This window comes from Clupea harengus, chromosome 7, assembly GCF_900700415.2.
Source record: "Clupea harengus chromosome 7, Ch_v2.0.2, whole genome shotgun sequence".
Classification (NCBI taxonomy): Eukaryota; Metazoa; Chordata; class Actinopteri; order Clupeiformes; family Clupeidae; genus Clupea; species Clupea harengus.
This window is the reverse complement of record NC_045158.1, coordinates 19,819,290-19,840,089: the sequence shown is the minus strand read 5'-3', so window position 1 is coordinate 19,840,089 and position 20,800 is coordinate 19,819,290. Positions and strand designations below refer to the sequence as shown.

General features: G+C 42.3%; 1 protein-coding gene across 1 annotated transcript in view; it reads right to left on the bottom strand.

Annotated features, from left to right (window-relative positions):
- LOC105899091 (GDNF family receptor alpha-2-like) overlaps positions 1–18,403 on the bottom strand; it is a 48,685-nt gene extending 30,282 nt beyond the window's left edge. Inside the window, exons 1-2 of the mRNA XM_031570776.2 lie at positions 18,180–18,403; positions 304–676 (exon numbers count right to left, since the gene is read on the bottom strand). Of these exons, the coding sequence (XP_031426636.1) occupies positions 304–674 (371 nt within the window). The 5' untranslated portion in view covers positions 675–676; positions 18,180–18,403. The remainder of the gene's footprint in view (positions 1–303; positions 677–18,179) is intronic.
- Between the last annotated feature and the right edge of the window lie 2,397 nt (positions 18,404–20,800).

The following is a 20,800-nucleotide window of genomic DNA, read 5'->3' as shown; positions in this document are numbered from 1 at the left end:
TATACTTTATTTCCAATGGAGAAACCATACAGGTTTCGGTGTGCAACAATTTGAGAGGGAAATGGCTTGGAACTGCTCCCAGAAAGGTTTTTCCTTCAGGGAGAGAGTGAAGTGTTCACAAACAAACACTTTTGCCCAAGCAAACACACACACACAAATAAGCGTAGCCACCCACACACATACACACAACCACAGCCACGCACACCTGTCTACCAACACTTACGAACAAACACAACAACCCACACATACACCCACGCACACACACACACACACAAACCTTCGGAAAGAGAGAGGGAGACTGACCTGCAGAGTGGGTCAAGACGGCACGTCCTCCGGAGCTCCAGGCAGTTGGGCTTGGCCTTCTCCTCGAAGGAGCACGACGGCACGATGGTCTGGCGTCGGCGCTCGGCGCAGGCGTTGTTGGGGCATGAGCAGAAGAGCAGGCCGTAGCTGTGCTCGGTCTGCACGCGGTCGAAAAACTGCCGCAGGGACTTGTGGCAGCGCTTGCGGTTGCAGCCATCCTGCGGGCCCTTGTTGCAGGTGTCGATGTAAGCCGAGCGCTGGCGCCTGCACGTTTCGTTCAGGTTGCAGGCTTTGGTGGCGTCCAGGCAGGGGTTGCAAGGCCGGGTGGAGTCCAGGCAGTGTGTGCTGGCCCTCAGGGTGGAGGAGTGCATGCCTGAAGCGGAGAGGAAAGTACATTTACAAAACTGATACAACTAATAGAGAGATTATTTGAACTCGAAACGCAGTCACATAGTGAGAGACTAACTACCAAATGTACTGTAGCCCTATGGGATTGGGATAATTATGAAAAAATTAAGTATTTTTATTTTTGTTTATTTTCATTTTAAAATGTGCTGTTCCTACTGTTGTTTAAATAATGTTTCCATGTTTTAAAAATTGTATTAGTTCAAATGTATTTGCCTAGAAGTATGATCCAATCAGAAGAGGGGTAAGAGGTCAGGGGAGAAGAAGAGAGAGACACACAGGAGTGAGAGCTCACACCAGAGCCTTGCTAGTAAAGAAAGTTAGCTTATGATAGAAAACCAATGCAGTGAAGTGATTTTGTGTGTATGTATGTAAGTAGACGAACGGACAGTGAATCTTATTATACAGTGATATTTCGATGCTACATGTGTTTACTATGGAAACTCGGACAGAGTTACGGACGATTTAAGGAGGAGGATACAGCAACAGCTAGCCAGCTCGACGTTAGCTTTGTGGTGTGGAATTGAGTTCGAGGACTTTAAAAAAGGAAAGTAGCCAGCCCGGCCACTCATTTGAGCATCGTTTCCCGGATCGCCAGTGACCCGACACAGCTGTGGACTGCCGCGACGACGTCTCCACTCCAGCATCGCCAACGTGTGACATCTGGGTAAGGAGGACGACGCGCATGAGTTGTTTTCTTTTGTGTGGCGCTTTGGGCGCGAAGCAGCCATTTTGTGTAAGGTTCCCCCGCTCTCCAGCAACGACACAGGCCTGCACCGCTCCTCGGACAACTGGTTGGGTACCCAAAGTATCTTACGGTTAGGTTATTTACATGCCGGCCTAGGAATAGTAGGTTTAAATAAGTAATTTTGTGTGTATGCTATTTGAATTTGTGGTCAAAAGACTGAGATTTGATGTGAAGTGACTGGACGTAGTTATAACCAAATTATGTGTTTGTCATTTATATTTTGTGTACATGCTATTTTCATAATACATTTTCAAGTAAATAGTTAAATGTATTTCTTTGTGTATTCTTGCATATCTCAATAGATATCTTGTTTGCTAATGATAATAGTAACCTACTAGGTTAAGTTTGAAATTGATAGTCATTCAAAAGTGATAAGTTTAACCTAATAGATAGACATGATTTATTAGTTTCCTTTTTAAACTAAAAGTAATTCAAGGTGTGCATAATGAGAGAAACAGTGTTTGAAGCTTACGCTTAATTGATTTAATTGGTATTAGGCTGTTTAACTGTGTATGTATTACCTGCTTATATAGTAGTGATAGCTGTTTGCTTTAACCTAGCATTAATTACCTATTGAGAAACAGTTTAAGAATTGGGGCAGCACACTCCAATACAATAGCCAGGACAGCTAGGGGACGCTACATTACCCTAACCTAACTAACGTGATACTATTTGAAACAGAAAGAGTTAGTGGGGACGAATCAACAATACGGCAACAACTATGATGCTACAGAGCCAGAGATTCAGTGATAGCATATTTCTATTTTAAACACTAATGACTAAAGTGTGGTCCTTAATATTTGGCCACGCTCTCACTGTCATCTACAGTGATAAATGTTGTCTTCTTTTGTGTTTCTGTCTGTAACTATGTTTGTATGTATGCTGCTGCCTGTCTTGGCCAGGTCTCCCATGAAAAACAGATTCTTAATCTCAATGGGTTTTCTCCTGGTTAAATAAAGGTTAAAAAAATAAAAAATAAAAAATAAACCCAAGTGGATGTTGGAGGTTTAACGTGGAAGGCAGATGGTGATACGCTGACAGAGAACCCTGTGGTGAAGGTGTGTACTAAATACTACATTACCCAACAACCCAGCAATTTAATGATGCAGAGGACAGTAATGTATTTTGCTCTCATGAGCGAAGGAAGACTTGAGATTTGCTTTTACATAAACGCACACACACACACACACACACACACACACACACACACACATACACACACTAACTTAAGAAAGAGATTAGTCTGGACATGGGTTGCCAGACTGGGGTTTATATTGGAGCTACTGATCTCCATATTTTCAGATGAGGCCCAGTGGGTGCTATAAAGAGGTTACTGAGAGACACCAGCAAGAGAGAATCCATAAATGATACCATAGATGAATGGTGGAAAAAGCTGCAAAACCCAGCTGGGAAGAAGGAGAAAGAGATGGAAAAGTTTAGTGACATAATGTTCACTGCAGACTGCAGAAAAGTCAGTTAACTTGTCTTTCCGTTTGTCACCTACTATGTAATACTGTCCCCTACTCCTTCCAAATAAAGGCAGATGTCTTAACTGACTGCAACCTTCACCTCAAGGTATTTGTCTAAGACACAGAAGGCACGAAGGTAGAAAGCAGAAACCGATCAAATGTACGTTATACCATACTGGCATAATAATAATGTGGAAAATAAGCACATCCTCCTGCACACTAGGTAAGTTAAACCCAACATTTGGACAAATCGTTCGGCACATGTTTGAAAAGCTAAATGAGTAATGCTAAGTAACACCAGAGGAAGGTGTTCCATGTGATGGTGTGTGGGTTAAAGGGACAGCTGGTTTACAGTTCAAGTGAAATAAATCTGCCTGTGAGTGGCTTTGGGTATACATCCTGCCACACTTTACTCACTCAGCATATGCTCATGTATACACAGCACTGTGACCAGCGCCCGGGACAACAGCTGCTCAGTGGAAAGGTTCTAAAGAGTTTGGACCAAGGTGGAGGGAAGGTGGATCATTTAAGAGAGAATTTTTTTTCAAGACAGGGACAGTGCACAATAAAACATTAATCTTGTACAACAAGAGAATATGCATTGTGCCAGGTTCTAGCAGATTGCTATTTTCCACCTGTAGTCCCTAGGCAGGTTGATGGAATAGTACATAAAAACATAATAATAATAATAATAATAATAACAAGTAAAATTACAGAACAAAGAACGTGTATGCGAGGATAAGTCTGTCATTTATTACACATTTGTTTATTGCGTATTAAGACCACAAGGGACGCTGATAACACTGGCGGTGTGTTTAAAAATGTCAGTGAATTTAAAAATGTCCGTTGTTTCAATGGTGTCCATGAGGATCATTGGGCAGTGCCCTCCACTAATTGCATCAATTACAGTAGGAATTTCACAGGGTAATAAAAAATCTTTCTGTCATTCAGGTTGGGCTGATGGAAATGGAACTCACATAGTACATATTTCATTGTGGAGGTATTTCATACACAAAAGCTATTTCATATACAGGACAGCTGGTGGGGTACACATGGCATGTTAGCAACATCGCTCAAACACAGCTGTACCCACAATAGTATTTTCTTACATTTTTAAATGCATTTTTCAACTCTGCAGGTTGTACTACTAACTGAATGTAAAATGACAACCTTTGGTGTACTTGAACATCGTACGATATCCATGCTCTACACGATCTGTCCCTGTTTTCAACCCACTTTCTTACACTGCGGGGAAAATAAACATAATGTAACATGCACATGTCAAGTAAATCAAACCATGCTCTCCCTCTCTCTATTTCTCTCTCTCTCTGTATTTCTCTCTCTCTCTATTTTCTCTCTCTATATATTTCTCTCTCTCTCTCTATATCTCTCCCCTGACCTTTGCAGAACAGCATCAGAAAACGTTGGTCACCTCTCTGTAAAAATGTCACCTCTGAGCCAGCCTGGATTGATTTTTCTCCCAGTACCGTGTTCGCCGGGCCTGAAGTTTTAAATAGCTCTGCGTGGTCCCAGCAGACCACGCTTGGAGACCTGAGAACCCAATTGATTAGTCCACATCAATTTTCAAAATATAATCACTACGAACACGAAGAGCCTCTTTGGCCTGTAATATGACTACTAATGGCACTGCTGACCAGATTAAGGCCACAAGGGACGCTGATAACACTGGTGGTGTTCAATACTAATGCTATGCAAGCTTTCCAGACATGGTGCACAAATGGCACTCTAAAATTGGTCTTCCAGAACCTGGATGAAATTTCAGCGCGAGCTGTAACTTATGGCCCATAAGCGTATAAATAAGATATAAACACAGCAATACAATGACATCAGTCGATTCTTTATATATCACTGTCTAAGTTTGCCAATGATGCATCACTAAAAATGCCATTAAGTGCTATAATCTATGATACAAAATTATAGATCTTAAGAGATGGTAAAACTCAGTGACACAAAATCATGACAAAGATCAGTCATTTCAACCTTTTCACCTTTCCATTTCACCAATACTGGAAGCTGACTCTGATCTGGCCTTGGTACTCATGCCAGAGTGATGAAGAGTCATGTCCTCTATAAGCACAGGCGAGAATGCCCCCCCCCCCCCCCCCCCTCCTCCGTTTTTCTACATACAGCTTGATTACCAGCTAAAGAGGCGGGTTGAGATGACTGGCCGATCTGAACCGAGAGCAGATTTGTGTTGGAGGGCTCATTCGCCTGCCGTTTTCCCTCAGCGCGAGCAGGTGAGAGGTCGTAAATGAGGTATGAAATTGGTTGTTAAGTATGTACATAAAACACCACCCACTGTCTGGAGGTCAAGGGAACACGCAACAGCAGCTATGTGGGTTGCATCCGTAAGTTAAAACTTGGAAAAAGGAACGGGTAGGAAATTCTCAGAAGTATTGGTCGAGGCTCTTTTTGCTTAAAAGGTTGCCTGGTTTGATTAACAGAAAAAAACAACAGCACAGAGAGGCTATGACCATTGACATTTCTAAGAAATACTGCTCTCTGTGAAATGCATAAATCGATTGGAGCAAAGGTGGTTCTTCATAATGAAATCCACTCAAAATAGTACTGGATGAGCCATAATACTTCTTATCAGAGTTGATGAATGAATTAATGAATACTCTATAATGTAAGCAGTATTTTTTATTTCTTTTTTTTTATTTAAAAAATATTCTCTCTTGCACATGAGTACAGGCTTTCCACAATCCATTTTATATGATCCGTGGTCAATGTTAATGCTTTGCACTTTTTGCAATGAGAGATGTTGTTGAAACTCCTCAGATTCCTCAGATCCTTTCCATTTCCAAGAGGAGTATCCTTATACATCCCACCATAAACATTAAAAGCATACTCCAAGGCTTTAAACTACATTGCACCCACCCCCATATTAAGCGAGGAGGCCAAGCGCCGCTGTAAGTGGACGTGTAAAGTGCAGCGCTTGGAAACTACCTCTTTCCATCCCCTTCATCCCCCATTACATCCGTCAGGAAGCAGCAAAAGTCAAGTTCCTGCTCCATCTCCAGATAATGACGTTTCATACCAGGCGCGGGAGCAGTGACAGGCACAAGGATCCATCTCCAACCTGAGTGGATCGATCTCTCTCCATGTCCCTGGCATAGATAGAGGGGGGAGAGAGCGAGGGGTAATATAAAGGGGGAGAGAGCAGGAAAGAGAGATACAATAAAAGAGAAAGATAGAGGGGGAAGAAGGAGGAAAGAGAGCGAAATAGATGGAATAAGACAGACAGATATAGGGGGAGCGGGAGAGAGAAAGAGGAGGTGGAATAAGAGAGAGGGATAGAGTGAAAGGGAGAAACAGAGCAGAGAAAGAGAGCGAGAGAGAGACATCCATTTCCAATTGATTGCCGAGGCCTCGTTGTTTCAAGCTGTGGCAACACGGATTACGAGTACCGCATCAAGGTGCTTGGGCTGTCGGTTCTTTGGGCGTGGTGTGTGCGAGGAGAGAAGAGGACGTTCGATTAGATAATGCTGTCCTTCATGCAAAGGCAGAGCCTCGGAGACTCCACAGACTCATGACGTGATCTGGGCAGATAAATGAAATTTGCCGCTTAATATCTCACTGTCAGCGCAGTGTTATCATAACTAATTTACGTGTGTTACCACTGTGGTGCTGCACATAGCAATTTTCATTTTCTACACATACAAGTCAATGAATGTGTGTGTTTTGCAAAATGGAGAAAGAGGCGAAAGAGAGAAAGAAATAGAGAGAGGGACAGAGAGAGAGAGAGAGAGATGGAGCACAGAATGCCCAGGTGTACCTGTTATTGTTGTGCTTGAAGGCATGTCTGGTTGCACTCGTACCAGTTTGTGTGTGTGTGTGTGTGTGTGTATTTTGTTTGTGTGTGTGTGTGTGTGTGTTTATGTGCACTGGCAGAGAAACTATGAGCCTCTGGGCGAGAGAAAGAAAAACAGACTGGAGCCACTGGGAGAACTGGACTGTGGCACTGGGATTAGCAGGAGTGCTGACCTGAGCAGCAGGCCCAGCATCCCCAGCAGCAAGAGGCAGCCGCATCAGCATAAGCATCAGCATCAGCATCAGCATTTGCAGGGCCAGGACCAGGAGCAGGAGCAGCAGCACAGACTTGAGCCAGCGGGACTGAAAGCACAGCCTGCTGTCCTGCCCTGCCCTGCCCTGCCCTGTGCTGCTTCCACACGGCTCCAGCCCTGCGGTTTAGCGCAACTCAACACTGTCCATGATAGATGACACATCCCTGATCTCCGCTGGCCATCTGGATCTGCTAATTTCGGTCACCAGGGGTGTGGGTTGAAAAGAGAAATGCACAGAGTGGGAGTGACAGCGAGAGAGCGATGGCTAGGGGAAAAAAAGATGGGTTTTTTCTCCTCCCTCCCCCCATCACTGGGCCTCAGGACTTGGAGTGGATGATGAGGATGATTGAGGTTAGAGGCTGAGCAGGGAGATTCTGTCCTCTGTGGTCCCCTCGAAAAGACAAACATGATGGGGTTCAGCCCTTGTGGCACAGCAAGGGCAAATGGAGTAAAGACGATGGCAGGGTCAAGTCAGCAGGTAGTACCATTTAGTCCTGCATTATATAAGGGTGCCATTTTTGCAATGTACTTCAGTGCATACTTAAAATCCTGTGTAGTTACCATGCAAATACATATTATTACATGTAACTAACCCCTTACGCTAACATTTTCCTTAATTCCAAGTATATGTTGTTACATGTATTTTAAAAGAATATTAAATCATTAATTGCCGTAGGGCAATTCATTCATATAATTAAATTAATTCCTTTCATTTTGTGTCTCAAAAAAATGATTTATTGTTCAAGAAGATGGTTGTATGTGTGAAAAAAGATTTTCTAAACTGTAATTCATACATTCAGCTATTGTGAAACATCTACTAACAGTGGAGACAGCCTGTGGAGAGTGGAAGCGAATGTCCTCTCTGCTCCCTCAGATCATAAGTCAGCAGCCTCTGTCAACAGCCAGGGACCTGGCGCGGGGGAATGAGTCCATTACTGGGCCATATTCTCACTCCATGTAACCTTGAGCACCACCCCACCTCCACCCCCACCCCCCTTCTATTCTTCATCCTGCTCGTCCCAAAACTTCATCAGAGTCCTCATCCACCAGCCACTAGGCACCACAAACATCAGTGCCTGCTCATTTAGATGCCCATTCCCAGGCAGTAATAGCCACAGATGGACTGTAAGAGTGGTGGTCTGCCTTGAGCACAGGGCAGATGTTGTGTGGCCCATTTTTGTGAATGTGAAGTGAGTGTGAGAGAGAGAAAGAGAGAGAGAGAGAGTGTGTGTGTGTGTGTGTGTGTGTTTGTGTGTGTGTGTGTGTGTGTTTGTGTGTGTGCGTGTGTGTGTGTGTGTGTGTGTGTGTGTGTGTGTGTGTGTGTGTGGCATGGTTAAAATGATTGAATTTTGTCAGTCTCAGAGTTTCATCACAAATGATTTAGAACACATGTCCGTTCAGAAACATCCAGTCAGCACAGTGGAATAGATGAAATTCTTCCTGTTATGAAATGCAGATGTAGATTAAGTAGCTGTTTGCTTTGAAGGTGTGAAAGTGACTGAGGGCTCTGCAGCGTGGTAAAAAGGTTGTATTTGTCTGGTTTTCTCAGGGTGAGATGGATGCTACTGCTGACTTTGACTATAAAATGTTGTGTAGAGGATGCCTCTGAGCCTTTGAGCCTTATCCTCTGATGAGAAACAGAGCTCACAGAAACAGAAGGGAACAATGAGTGACACACAGACACTCATAGACACACTCACACTCACACACACACTCACTCACGCACAATCAATCCCTCTGATACACACACACACACACACACAGACATACTCACACACAAAATGTGTGCCAGTCACAGACAACACATACTCTCTTTCTCACACTCAGACACAAACACACATTCACACACACACACACACAAAATGCGTACCAGTCACAGACAACACATACTCTCTCTCTCTCTCTCTCTCTCACACACACACACACACACACACACACACACACACACAATAGGGACACACACTCACACAACCACCCAGCACATCTATGTGATTCATCTGAACTTGATTCTGAACCTGTGAGGGCCCCACGGACCTCAGGAATGTGGACTCCGACACCTTCCTGGTTCTAAGGATCTGATCTTAATAATTGCCTTCTCATCGATGAATAATGCATTTCTGGAGTGCCTCGGTATTGCTGGGGACAGCAGGTTCATGTCAGGTTATGAAGAGTTCCTGGCACAGGGCATGTACAGAGTAATTAGGAGTGGTGCCAGCATTTTGATTGAATCCAGCACTGAGCTGTGCTTGTCAGAGTGTGTGTGTGTGTCTGCGCGCGCGTGTGTGTGTGTGCATGTGTGTGTGTGTGTGTGTGTGTGTGTGTGTGTGTGTGTGTTTGAGTGTGCGTGCATGCTTTTTAAATGTCTTTAGCCCACACCCTGAGGACCATGTCACTCCTCCTCCCCCCATCCCATTCCCATCCCTCATTATCTTATATCACTCAAGTGTGAGGGCAGGGTTGAAGAGAGCCCAAAGACAGGGAGACAGACAGATGGAAAAGGACTCCATACACTAGAGGAAGTGTTTAAGTGTGCAAGTGCATGTATCAGTGCATTACAAAAAGGTAGGCATCAGAGGTGTTAGCTGCGTTTAAAAGCAGAAAAAAAAACCTCCTCCACTTTTTTCTAATGCATCCACCCCCTAAACCACATGCTTGTATGGCTTCATTATGTAAGACCATCACATTTCATTTTAAAAGGAATATTCTGTAGTCTGCTTGCAGCTGGGTAAATTATATACCTTGGGATCTCACCAGAGATACACACACACATCTCATTTTGCTTCTCTGGGAAAGGAGCGAGTTGGAAAACAACAAAGAAAAGCTATTAGAGAGATGATGCCTTCCGGATTATTCCGCTATGCGTGCATATACGGTATAGCAAGGCCATGTTTGAATTACGCTGACTGTGAGCAGAGTCTCTGGTGATTAGGATGCTACATCGTAAACAAAGACTCATTACTGAAACCCTCTGAGGGTACACAATGCCTGCGCTAAATGGAACTGAAGTTTCGAGATTGTACACTGATGTTTGCAACTGTTACAGGCGGTAGAGGTTTTAATTGCACGGCATGATGGTGCAGTTTATTTGCTGTTTTCTGCCTTTTTATTGGCCTGACTTTTAATGGATTTTATCTATGTTTTCTTTATTTAGTTTTACTGTTCGACAAAACATCCCTCTTGTTGTGAAATATACACATCACATGTCTGCAATTAAGTCTTGGGTTTAGTGAATCTTTCCCATATTACAGGTTTTCTCGTTTGCGTAAACACATTGGTCCACTCTGACGTCACATTTTTTAAGGTGGCAAACTTCCAAGGCTTAATTTGTGTGAGATTGACGAAGATCGATTCATTAAATTTGAATTCATGAATTTATTTGGAAGCTAGCCTGAGACGGGACTGAGGTCGATGACTTAAGGCATCTGGAAAACTACAAATCTCAGTGAGACAGGGATGACACCGATAAGGTTACAGCCTACGTCACATTCGTTCATAAACTACATTTGCAGGGATGTTTATGATGGAACAACTAGCTAGTCGAACTTTCCTAACACAGCCAAATATCAAGCAAGCGCAACACAAGACATATCGTTACTGACTAGTCCAACAGAAAGAAGGCCAGCTCGGCATCTGACTTGCATCCTTGTCTCTTTAAGCTCTAGCCAATGAGTAAAAGCCAGTCCGAGAATGATTCTTCTCATTGACTTCTCATTCACTTGCTCAGTTACTCTCTCTCTTTCTCTTCCTCGCTTCCTCTGACAACATCTTCCTCGGTTTCTCCGTTGCCTCTGCCATAATGTCCACAAAGAGAATACTGCGCTTGCTTCTTCTTATCGCTAGCAGAAGGGTTCAGTTGTTGTTGTGTGAGGTGGTGCCATAAAGCATTATGTAGTTTTTTTGCACGCCCTTTCCACCAAAGTTACATAGTGCAATGCCAGGCATATTGTAGCAGTGGCACAGACACCATTCTCCGTATAACATGTCAGTGTACCACCAGAAAAATATTTTGAAGTTGTTATTTTAAGGTAAAATTGTTGCATAATGTTGTTTAAAATAACGTATGAGTATGTTGGTGCAAGTATGTCTATGTGAATACATGAATATGTATGTATATGTGTAACCACAATATATTCTCACGTCCTTTCATACTTTTCTCAGTGCACACACACAAGACCCATTTTCTTTAACCTTTTGCATCTTTTGAAAAGGTCAAGCTTTCGTGTTAAAAGGTCCATGTTTTCACATACCATATTGTTTGGTGTGGGAAGGGTAGGAAGAGTCTACGGTGGACTCTACATTACCTGTACATAGGCTTGCAATTAGTTTACCGGTTTCGCCTGTGGTCCTCTTGTGAAGAGCAGCCCATTGGGTACTGTGGACTCTGAAATACTGAGTGAGAATCAGTCCTGGGGGCTATGATCATATATAATGAAATACAAAAGAACCCGAGCTGCTCGGGACTCTACTACCATTCGAGCCAGGTTTCAATTATTCATATGATTAGAACAATCCAATTAAATGGATTAATGCACTTTAAATCTTTTAAATCTTGCAGAAAGAAAAATGAACTCCCCTGCCTTGTTAAAAAAAAATCTTGAAAAATAATTTGAGATAATACGTGTTAAATAAACTACAAGGCAATTCTGTGAGCATCCCTATCGGATGGTTCGGAGCAGACTATCGATTACCACACATCCAATTACTGGGATATTTCATTGGTAATTTTTGTTACTCTGTCATTGCAAGAACTGATGTAAGATCTACAGCACACAGATCTGCCGTCTTCCAAAAGGGAAGGTTAATTTTCAGTTCCCTGAAGAATGAAGTTGGCTGAGCCCCAGCTTATTAGAGTCAAGAGCTGTTACCCAGACATCCCAGACATCCCAGACAGTTCATATCTGTTATTCTCATGAGCATAACTTTCATGTTCCTTTCTATGCATTTTTGCTATAGATTATATAAATGAGGAGTGTGTGCAAACTTACAATGACTATATATTCGTGTGTGTGTGTGTGTGTGTGTGTGTGTGTGTGTGTGTGTGTGTATGTGTGAGTGTGTGCGTGCGTATGTGTATGTGTGTGCATCCAGTATGTGTGTTTGTGGACAGGTCTGTGTGAACCACTCATATCCCCCTATGTCTGCCTTTACACATTAGAGCACTCTCCCACACTAAGGCACTCTGGGAGGATAATGGTGGGTCTAGTGTTATTAGGGAGCTCTCTCTTCTATCTGGAGGCTTGGCAGAGTGGACATACAGCTCTGACACTCTGCATTCGCCTCAGGAACCTGCGTGTGAGGAATAACTATAACTCTTATATTACGGCAACCCACTCAGATGCACAACTACTGTACAGTTAGGCTACAGGCTGAGGCGTAGAGAGGTGGATGAGGATCAGGTCTATGCATGTTTCTTTCCCATGTGCTCTTAGACAAACATGGTCTGGTTGTGGCTTTAGCGGGGCGCTGCATTGAATTGATTAACCATGTCCCTAGCCATTGCAGTAGACAATGCGGCCAGGCAAGTGCTTTTGGAGATTTTTCTAAAAAGAATCGTAGGTTTGTTTCTAAAGGGTGAGGTTTAATGCGGCCAGGCAAGTGCTTTTGGAGATTTTTCTAAAAAGAATCGTAGGTTTGTTTCTAAAGGGTGAGGTTTTTCATTAGGAGTGACTTATATTGGGCCTCTGTAAGATTGAGTTTCCGAGTAGTTTCCTAAGTAAGCCTACTTGTGTTGGTCAGCACACTGTGTACGTTTTGTGAGTCTCCCACTTGAATATCGGCAACATGAGAGTGAGAGAAAGCGATAAAAAAAAAATGGTGTTTTGGATTTAATGGTGTCTTTATGTGTGTGCATAATGACCCATGACAGCGGTCTTATGTCATTTCATAAAAGTCTTCTCATCTCGACAGACAGCCCAATAATTCATTGTCTGATGTGGCCGATGACTCACTCACTCTCTCTCTCTCTCTCTCTCAGATGTGCCACTATTGAGACTTGAAATGAACAGATCACATCGTAACATTTCATGGCTTCATTGTAGTGTTATTGCTTGAATGTTGGTTTTCAATTATTTATTTTTTTTGGTCATTTCATGAAGGAAATCATCTTTTAAAGAGCAGTCAGTATACCCTGATAGGAAAACATAAAAGCTGCCAATATCAAATTGTTATGTGTTTTACGTGTGTATATTATGCCCTTTTTTACTAAAGATATCCCATTACAACACATACAGCTCCCCACCGTTCAAACTCACAACCACCCCCACACACACACACACACAGACACACTCATAAACACACTCCTCTTGCCCAAGCGCCTCTGCGACTAATGTCTCCAAAAGTTCGAACTGGCACACAATGCTGCTCCACTTACCACGAGAGTGTGCCATCCTACAGAAGGGGTGTGTGTGATCATTTGGCTGGCCCAGGCCATAGGCACTAGCCTCAATATGTCACTGGGCAGGGGAGGGCTCACTGTTCCCCTGTGTTATCATAGGATATCATTTATCTCCTGAGGTCCCAGTCTGTGGAGACAGGCACTGTGACCCACTACTCTAAGAGAGAGAGGTCAGTATGTGTGATTTATATGTGGCCTTTGACACAATTATGAGACATATGTGGATAATTGGTCACACATTTTTAAAGTAACTTTAGATGCTGGCAGGAGTTGAGAGCCATAAAAGTCCATGTTGTATGTTACTCATCCTATCCATAACCTAATCTTATCCATAACCACAACTACATCTCAAAACATGAACGCATTCATTTGTCATATTAATGTACTAAAGTAAGTGCATCCAAGTGATTGAAAATGCAATTGTTATTGAGGTAAATACACACACATACTGTATTGCAACTCGAAATCCCGTAGTCACTCACAAATATGGTCAACACAGTCCTGCTATAGTTTTTATAAGATTTTCTCTGCTATGGTGAAGTTATATTGATGTAATCATAGCTCAAGGATGATGATACTAATAGTATTTCGTTTATACCATATATTTAAGATTCAGTTCTTAGGTTTGTCAGTCATGGCTTCAGGTTTATTCTTGAACAAATGGCGGCCGACCACTGAAAGACAGAGACTTGAAGATCCACCCTCCCTCACAGAGTTTCACCTCAGCATATCTAAATTATCCATTGTAGGATTGGCTCTTAAATGCTGAGTTTAGGGGTTTTACCGTCTATTCAAATAGGCCCTGGATACAAAGCTCTTTGTCCCGACCTGGGGGGGAAGGTGAGAGCAATGTCGCACCTCACTCCCCTGGTCAAAACCAAGTGTATTCACCCAGGAAATGCTTACATGCTAGTAGCACAGTACAAAAGTAACAATTATAACTAGGTATAATAAACATTGAATTATTGACTATGGCATATTCTTATTAACTATAAAATCTCAAATGCCGGTCCCTTCAATACAAAAGTAGGAGTCTGGGCTATCAGGGCTTACAGTCAGCTCTTGACAAACAAGATGTCCTCAGAGTGCAGTCTATTGCTAACATGGAGTGGTAAACTATCAAAAGTGTGTCTGATGATGACAAAACTTTAAAGTGAAAACCCCACAATGATCACAAAGGAATATAATGTTGAAAGAACTTCCCCAAAAAAGGATCCAAACAAGTTTTGAAACCCATCTATTCATATTACATTCAAGGGACACTTCAGCCAACTCTTCATCCAATTTGACTTTTTCTGACTGAGGAAAAATAAAATCCCTCCGTTTACCTGTATGCATTTAAATTGGGACTAAAATGAAACCAGTCATGGTCTCAGAATTGAAGACTTCTCCTTTTTTTCCATTTAAGGCCACCTTTCTCCCAAAAACATTCAGCTGTATTTGGCTAAGGCATGAAAGAGATTATGCAAATGTACAATGCCAAAGCTAACTCACTGCAAGCTTGCAGAGATATGAAACTAAAGACTTGTTCAAGCCAACTGCTGGGGGAAAAGGGGTGGAATGGCAGAAATACTCTTCTATAATCAGATTCTGACTCTAAGCAACAACAAGCTTTGTCATCCAGTCTCTTTGCCTTATTGCCGGGGCAAAGACATAAAAATATGAGTTATTCCCATTTAAAGTGCCTCAGCAGGAGCAGTAATGGCCCTGTGAGTCAATACTCCTCAAACCGGCTTGCTTTATCATCATCTCTCTCACTGAATGAACCCCACAGGCCTGACCAGAACCATGGAGGTGTGATCCGCCCACTTGTGTGTGTGTGTGTGTGTGTGTGTGTGTGTGTGTGTGTGTGTGTGTGGATACACACGTAGAATCTAGATTTACGTCAGTTACTAATGTTGTTTTTCTGTAATAATCTATAAATTTAATGTCAGGGGAGTCAAATCTGCGCCCTCGCAGTTATTGATGTGTAATCAGCGGATGAAAGGGGGGAAAATAGAGCCAAAAGAGAATTGTGGGTAAAAATCTATACATGATCATCACAGTTTTCATATGCATAACCCAATAAATTGGCCCATTTATGAAATGATTTTAACCTAATGTGAAGGATGCTAGAAGCTTTACCTTTTCTGGAATACTTGCGCTTGCTGACTTCAGATTCAAATTACTTTTAGAATGATAAATGTTCTGAGAAATCTAAACAGAATCAACGCACCATAACCAACGGTTAATATTGGTTAATACAGACCATGCCAGTTATATTGGCGCTGTACATTGAAAGGAATGGGACTTAATAGGGTTGCTAAGTCTGACAGAAGCTAGTAGGAACCGCTAGCATTGCAAACATCATCCCTCTCCAACCTGAATCTCTCTACGATCCTTTGTGTGAAATTAGAAATGGATTAAATCAACTTCAGAAAACCACGCAGAGCATGTGATGCTGCCCGTGACTTTGACGCTGCAGTGTTGTGCCTTTTCCCTATTTTCAATGGATCTGGTCTGTGAGCGCTCTGTGATTGCAGCACTGTGCACCCACTGAATTCAGCTTTGGCTTACTTCTGGAGATAAAGACTGGTTGCTCTGACACATCATCTGCATCGCAATCACATTAGAATTGCATCTGTGACAACTGACTCCACAAAGGCCTGCATATCAAACCCTAAAAGATGAAGCCCTGTCATGAAATCCAAAGTGTGATCTAAAGGCCAAAGACTGAAAGGGAAAAGCTACTGCATTATCATCAACGAATACAAGATTGTGTGTAAAGGTGCAGTCCATGATTCTAACCCAATACATTTTTTGTCAAATTCAGCGAATTGCTCCTCATGGTCCTCTAGCTGTTCATTCAGTGTTTGCCCTCAAAAAAACTGGCTGTTTAAATGGGAAACAAACATAGTGGCTCAGACCGAGCCAATACCAGCCAATCAATACATAGCACTGAAGAGAGGGGTATAATTTGATTGGCTGTTGAGCTCAAACATCAACAACCTTTAGCGAAAACTAATCGCAGACTGCATCTTTTTGACAAAAGTCACTGATGTACTGATGTACATCTCATTCACTTTATTTCCATAGAGTACATGCCGGTCAGTAATTTGCTAACCCAAGTTGTAATTTGCTCCTGAATTGAGATAAAGAGAAGATTTTATCTTTCTTTTTCCTAATACCACTCTGATTCTCTGCCTCAGCTTCAGTAAATACTTTCAGCATTCAAATCAACACGGGCAGCATAACTAGCCAGCCAAGCACTATGCTAATCCATTGGCTGCGTACACAAAGCCATTTATCTGTACGTATGTTCTTACATGTGGATCTATTGTTGACCAGATGCCAAGCAAAGTGCTAGTGAGACACCTTGTCTGGAGTGAGCGGTAAGTTTGCCGCCTCAAACGCTAAGCCGCCACTTCACTGCGGTTTCCTTTGCGTCATGGATTCTATTCACAGGGTTTTACTGGAGAATATCCTAGGCGGTGAGGGAGAGGTGAGCTCTGTGGTATGATAGCATTTGTGTCAAGAAATCTCCCAAATCGCACTGTAGTGAGCAAGGCAGGGCAATTTCTCAGGTTGGTTTGTGTTTCTCACGAAAGGAGCTTTAAAATATGTGTGCAGTTATACACCGGTCATCCGTGCGTCCATTTATCTAAAGGACAGTGACATGTTATGATTAGAATTTTCAGGTCTGACAGATATCACTGCAAATGGGAATGTGTGAGGGGAGGAGGTGTAATGACATTAACATATCTCAGTCAGGATAACTCTGAATATTGTAGATTTACTGATTTACTGTCGTGGCATGGCAGTATGTTTGGTGTTGATGACCTATGAGGCTGCTAGTGACTGTAATGATTAATACAAATATTTGCACCATGCAGCTACTGCAGGGTTGTTCATTACAGAGTCCCTCAGAGATACATTTAGACAGGTGAGGTTGGTTAAATATTGTGGGTATAGAAAACCTTCATCAGGCCATCTTTTCAGTGAGTGTGAGTCAAGTTTGCCAAATATGGGGGTTAACTGCTTAACCTACCAGTCTACTCCTGACTGAACGTCCGTGGTCATCCTTTAAACTACCTGACATTTGGCTCTTCAAACACTCAACGTTGAAATCTAGGTAAAGTTCATGGGGAAGAAAGTAAAGACCAATTAATTTACTCTAAATGGGGATGTGAAAACCCTTCTGTCTAACTTTATGATTTGTTCCACCATTTTCTGAACAAATTATTAGTGGAAGACATGATATCTGAATTATTGACTAGGCCTTTTAAAGGTCAGTGTACATAAAGAATCCGACTAAATGTGTAATCTTCTCAGGATGAGCCCATAATCACTCTTTAAAAAGCTCTGGCTCATTAATAACCAGCACATGATTTTTACACAGTCGCTAGAGATAGGAAGTAAGGTTTACTTCAGTGCAGATGGGAGAGATATACTGATACTCTAACTGCTCTTGAGGTAAATGCACACTGTATGAGAGTCATTGTCTGTTGCTACCCAGCTCTACTAAATCCCTTAGTCACTCAGGAGTTAGTTATAGTTTAAGATTCTTAGAGTCCTATAGTTTCCAAGACTTTGTCTGCTATTGTGAAGTCATACTGATGCTGCCGTGGGTCAAGGCTGACGCCACAGGACAGGGAGAGGAAATAGGGTTTTATTCAGTGCAGATGCAAGAGATGACGTGACCAAAGACGAGCGATGAGGAACAGGCACCCTTACCTGAGAGGATGGAGGCTAGACGGAACCAAAGACAAGAGATGAGAGACAGGCACCCTTACCTGAGAGGATGGAGCCTAGACGGAATGAATCTGGCTCGTAGGGAGAGGTTTCGTAGAACTCCTCACCTGTGAAGACAAAATGACAACGTGGATTCACTATAATGAAGTTTTGCTGGCAAATGCCATGATGTTGAGGTACATTTGAACTGAAATGCGAGTGTAAAGGGGGAAAAAAAGCCAAAGAAAAGCCAAAGCTTATTATATTGGCCCGAGACTCTGTACCTAGAAACAGCTATGTTGGTGTTTATAGACTGCTTGAAAGGTCAATACCATTTCAGAACCCTCACTACGAGCACACAGCATGGGTGATTGATGCCACCTGGCTTTGTCAGCAAAGGACCCAACCTCTACTGCCATGATTGCTATGTAGCTTTGATGGTAAAACCTATGGAAGGTCCCAGAGAAAATACACTTCAATTCGCTTTACACTTTAACTGAAGACTGGCTTGACCCAGCCATGTCAAATAATGTATTTTGAGTAATGATTTACAATGGCAGTTGATTTCAAATGGTATAACAGTGTTAACATTGTTTGTAATATTCATGCTAGCTATCATAATATTAGTGATACCACATGTGTCCACTGCTTATGTCACACACAGACAAGCTGCCATGGCCTCATACATGACATTTGTCATCAGTAGCGTGGTAACATAAATAAGCTGTCATAAAACTTCATGACACCGTATGAAATCTCCTATTATGAAGATTATGCTGTTCTTACGACAAAGGGTTTTGTTATAAGAACATGACATAATTACATTGGTTCAAATTTACTAGGTCTCTGGATAGCTGTCTGACACTCCTTGGCAGATTTGCTTGTATCATACTATTACCAATTGATTGATAGCCTGCTGCTATCAGAAAAGCTACAAAGTCATAATAGTGCTGCAGTCATTGATTTGTCATGGAGAATTTCTGGACACACTGCACAGTGCAAAGAGTGCAACATGTTTTTCACAACAGTTGTTTGGAGAGTTTTTGGAGTACATTGGTAAAAATATGGAAGAAATAGTCATCATAAACTCTCACTGCTTTCAAAGGTGAGTGACAGGAGACTGCTGTGGTGTCCCTGACTGAGCGGCTCACCACAGAAACAGGCCAGGGTTATAGGCAGGGGTTTGTTTAATCATCATACATGAAATCTGACTGTGCAACAGGCCAGGGGTTATAGCAGGGCTTCAGTTTAATCATCATACATGGAAATCTGACTGTGCCTGGCAAAATACACAGAAATAGAGAAAAAAGATAACTAGTTTATAGAAATGAAATTACTTCCAGTGCAAATCTTGTATTCTTGTAAACTATGCAGAAAATGCCCGAAGATTTCCCTCTATGCAGGACTTCAAGGTGCAGGGCATTTAGGCACTGAGCCGCTTTACTGTCAACCTATTGCCTATATGAGCACAATCACACTGGAATACTATCCTCTTACAGTGTGTTGTAGAGACAGCCGTTTCAGTTTTCATTCTTAGTATCCCATGAGGGTTAAAAATCTGTTCAATAAATTCATCCATTCATTTGAAACGTACTCCCTGGGTGCTTGATAATACCTGACAGTACTGTATACTGTATGGTATGTGTGTAGCCTCATTAGATATATAGGCATGTGAATAAAGAATGTCGACTGAAACAGGGTTACTGAAATTTGTGCAGGGAAGTAGAAGCCGTTAGTATAATTTGTCAGCAGCAGAGAATGGCTGTCATGGATGGCAATGGACAGAGGTGTATTCCATAGCTGGAGAATAGATAGTCATCCTTCGGTGTAATGGGGCACATTGTACAACATTAGACGCTTGCTATTCTGAAGGGAACTCAGCACTTAATGCGAGGGAGAAAAAAGACAAATTGCATTCCCATTAGTTAACAGAGGCTTTCAGTGGGGAGCAAATGGGCAAGCGTTTAGTCTTATTCAATGTTTTTGTTTGATGGCAGGGTAATGGATTTTAGACGTCCGAGAAAACGATTGTTTTTGTCCAGATGGATAAATCAAATTTAAAACATTTTAGCAGGATAAAGTTTTGTGGTCCTTAGAGAATAATTGGCACGTTAGAGAAACAATGCAGATGTATTTTTTGAATGTGCAAAAAAAAATGGTGTAAAAAGTGTGGTGTAAAAAGTGTCTGTGCATTATTTTCCCTGCATTATTTTCCCTGCTTGTACGTTTGACACATTGGGGTTGTCAGTTTCTGCAGCATTTACTTAGTATGCATACTGTAGCGTTGGAGCAGAGTTCTTCGAAGAAGACAAAGTCGTTTGCTTTCGTTGGCCTCAAGCCTTTTATTTTGAAGAACATTCGAGCAACTGATACAGAAGGGAGAGGCCTATTCTCAACATAACAAAGACATTGATAGTGCACAGATAACTCTATCACAGGAGCTAAAACACACACACACACACACACACACACACACACACACACACACACACACACAGCATTACAACAGAGCACACAGACAAAATAATAACAGTCATTCACATTAAACTGTTGTTGAGAAAGCCCCTCCGGAGCCTTGGTGTCTTGGGCTGACAGAATGGGGGTAGGAGGCGAAGTGTCCGCTTCCAGATGACCCAAGGCCAGTTGGGTGCATTCCAAGCCAGTCTGTGCTGCAGTCTTTACC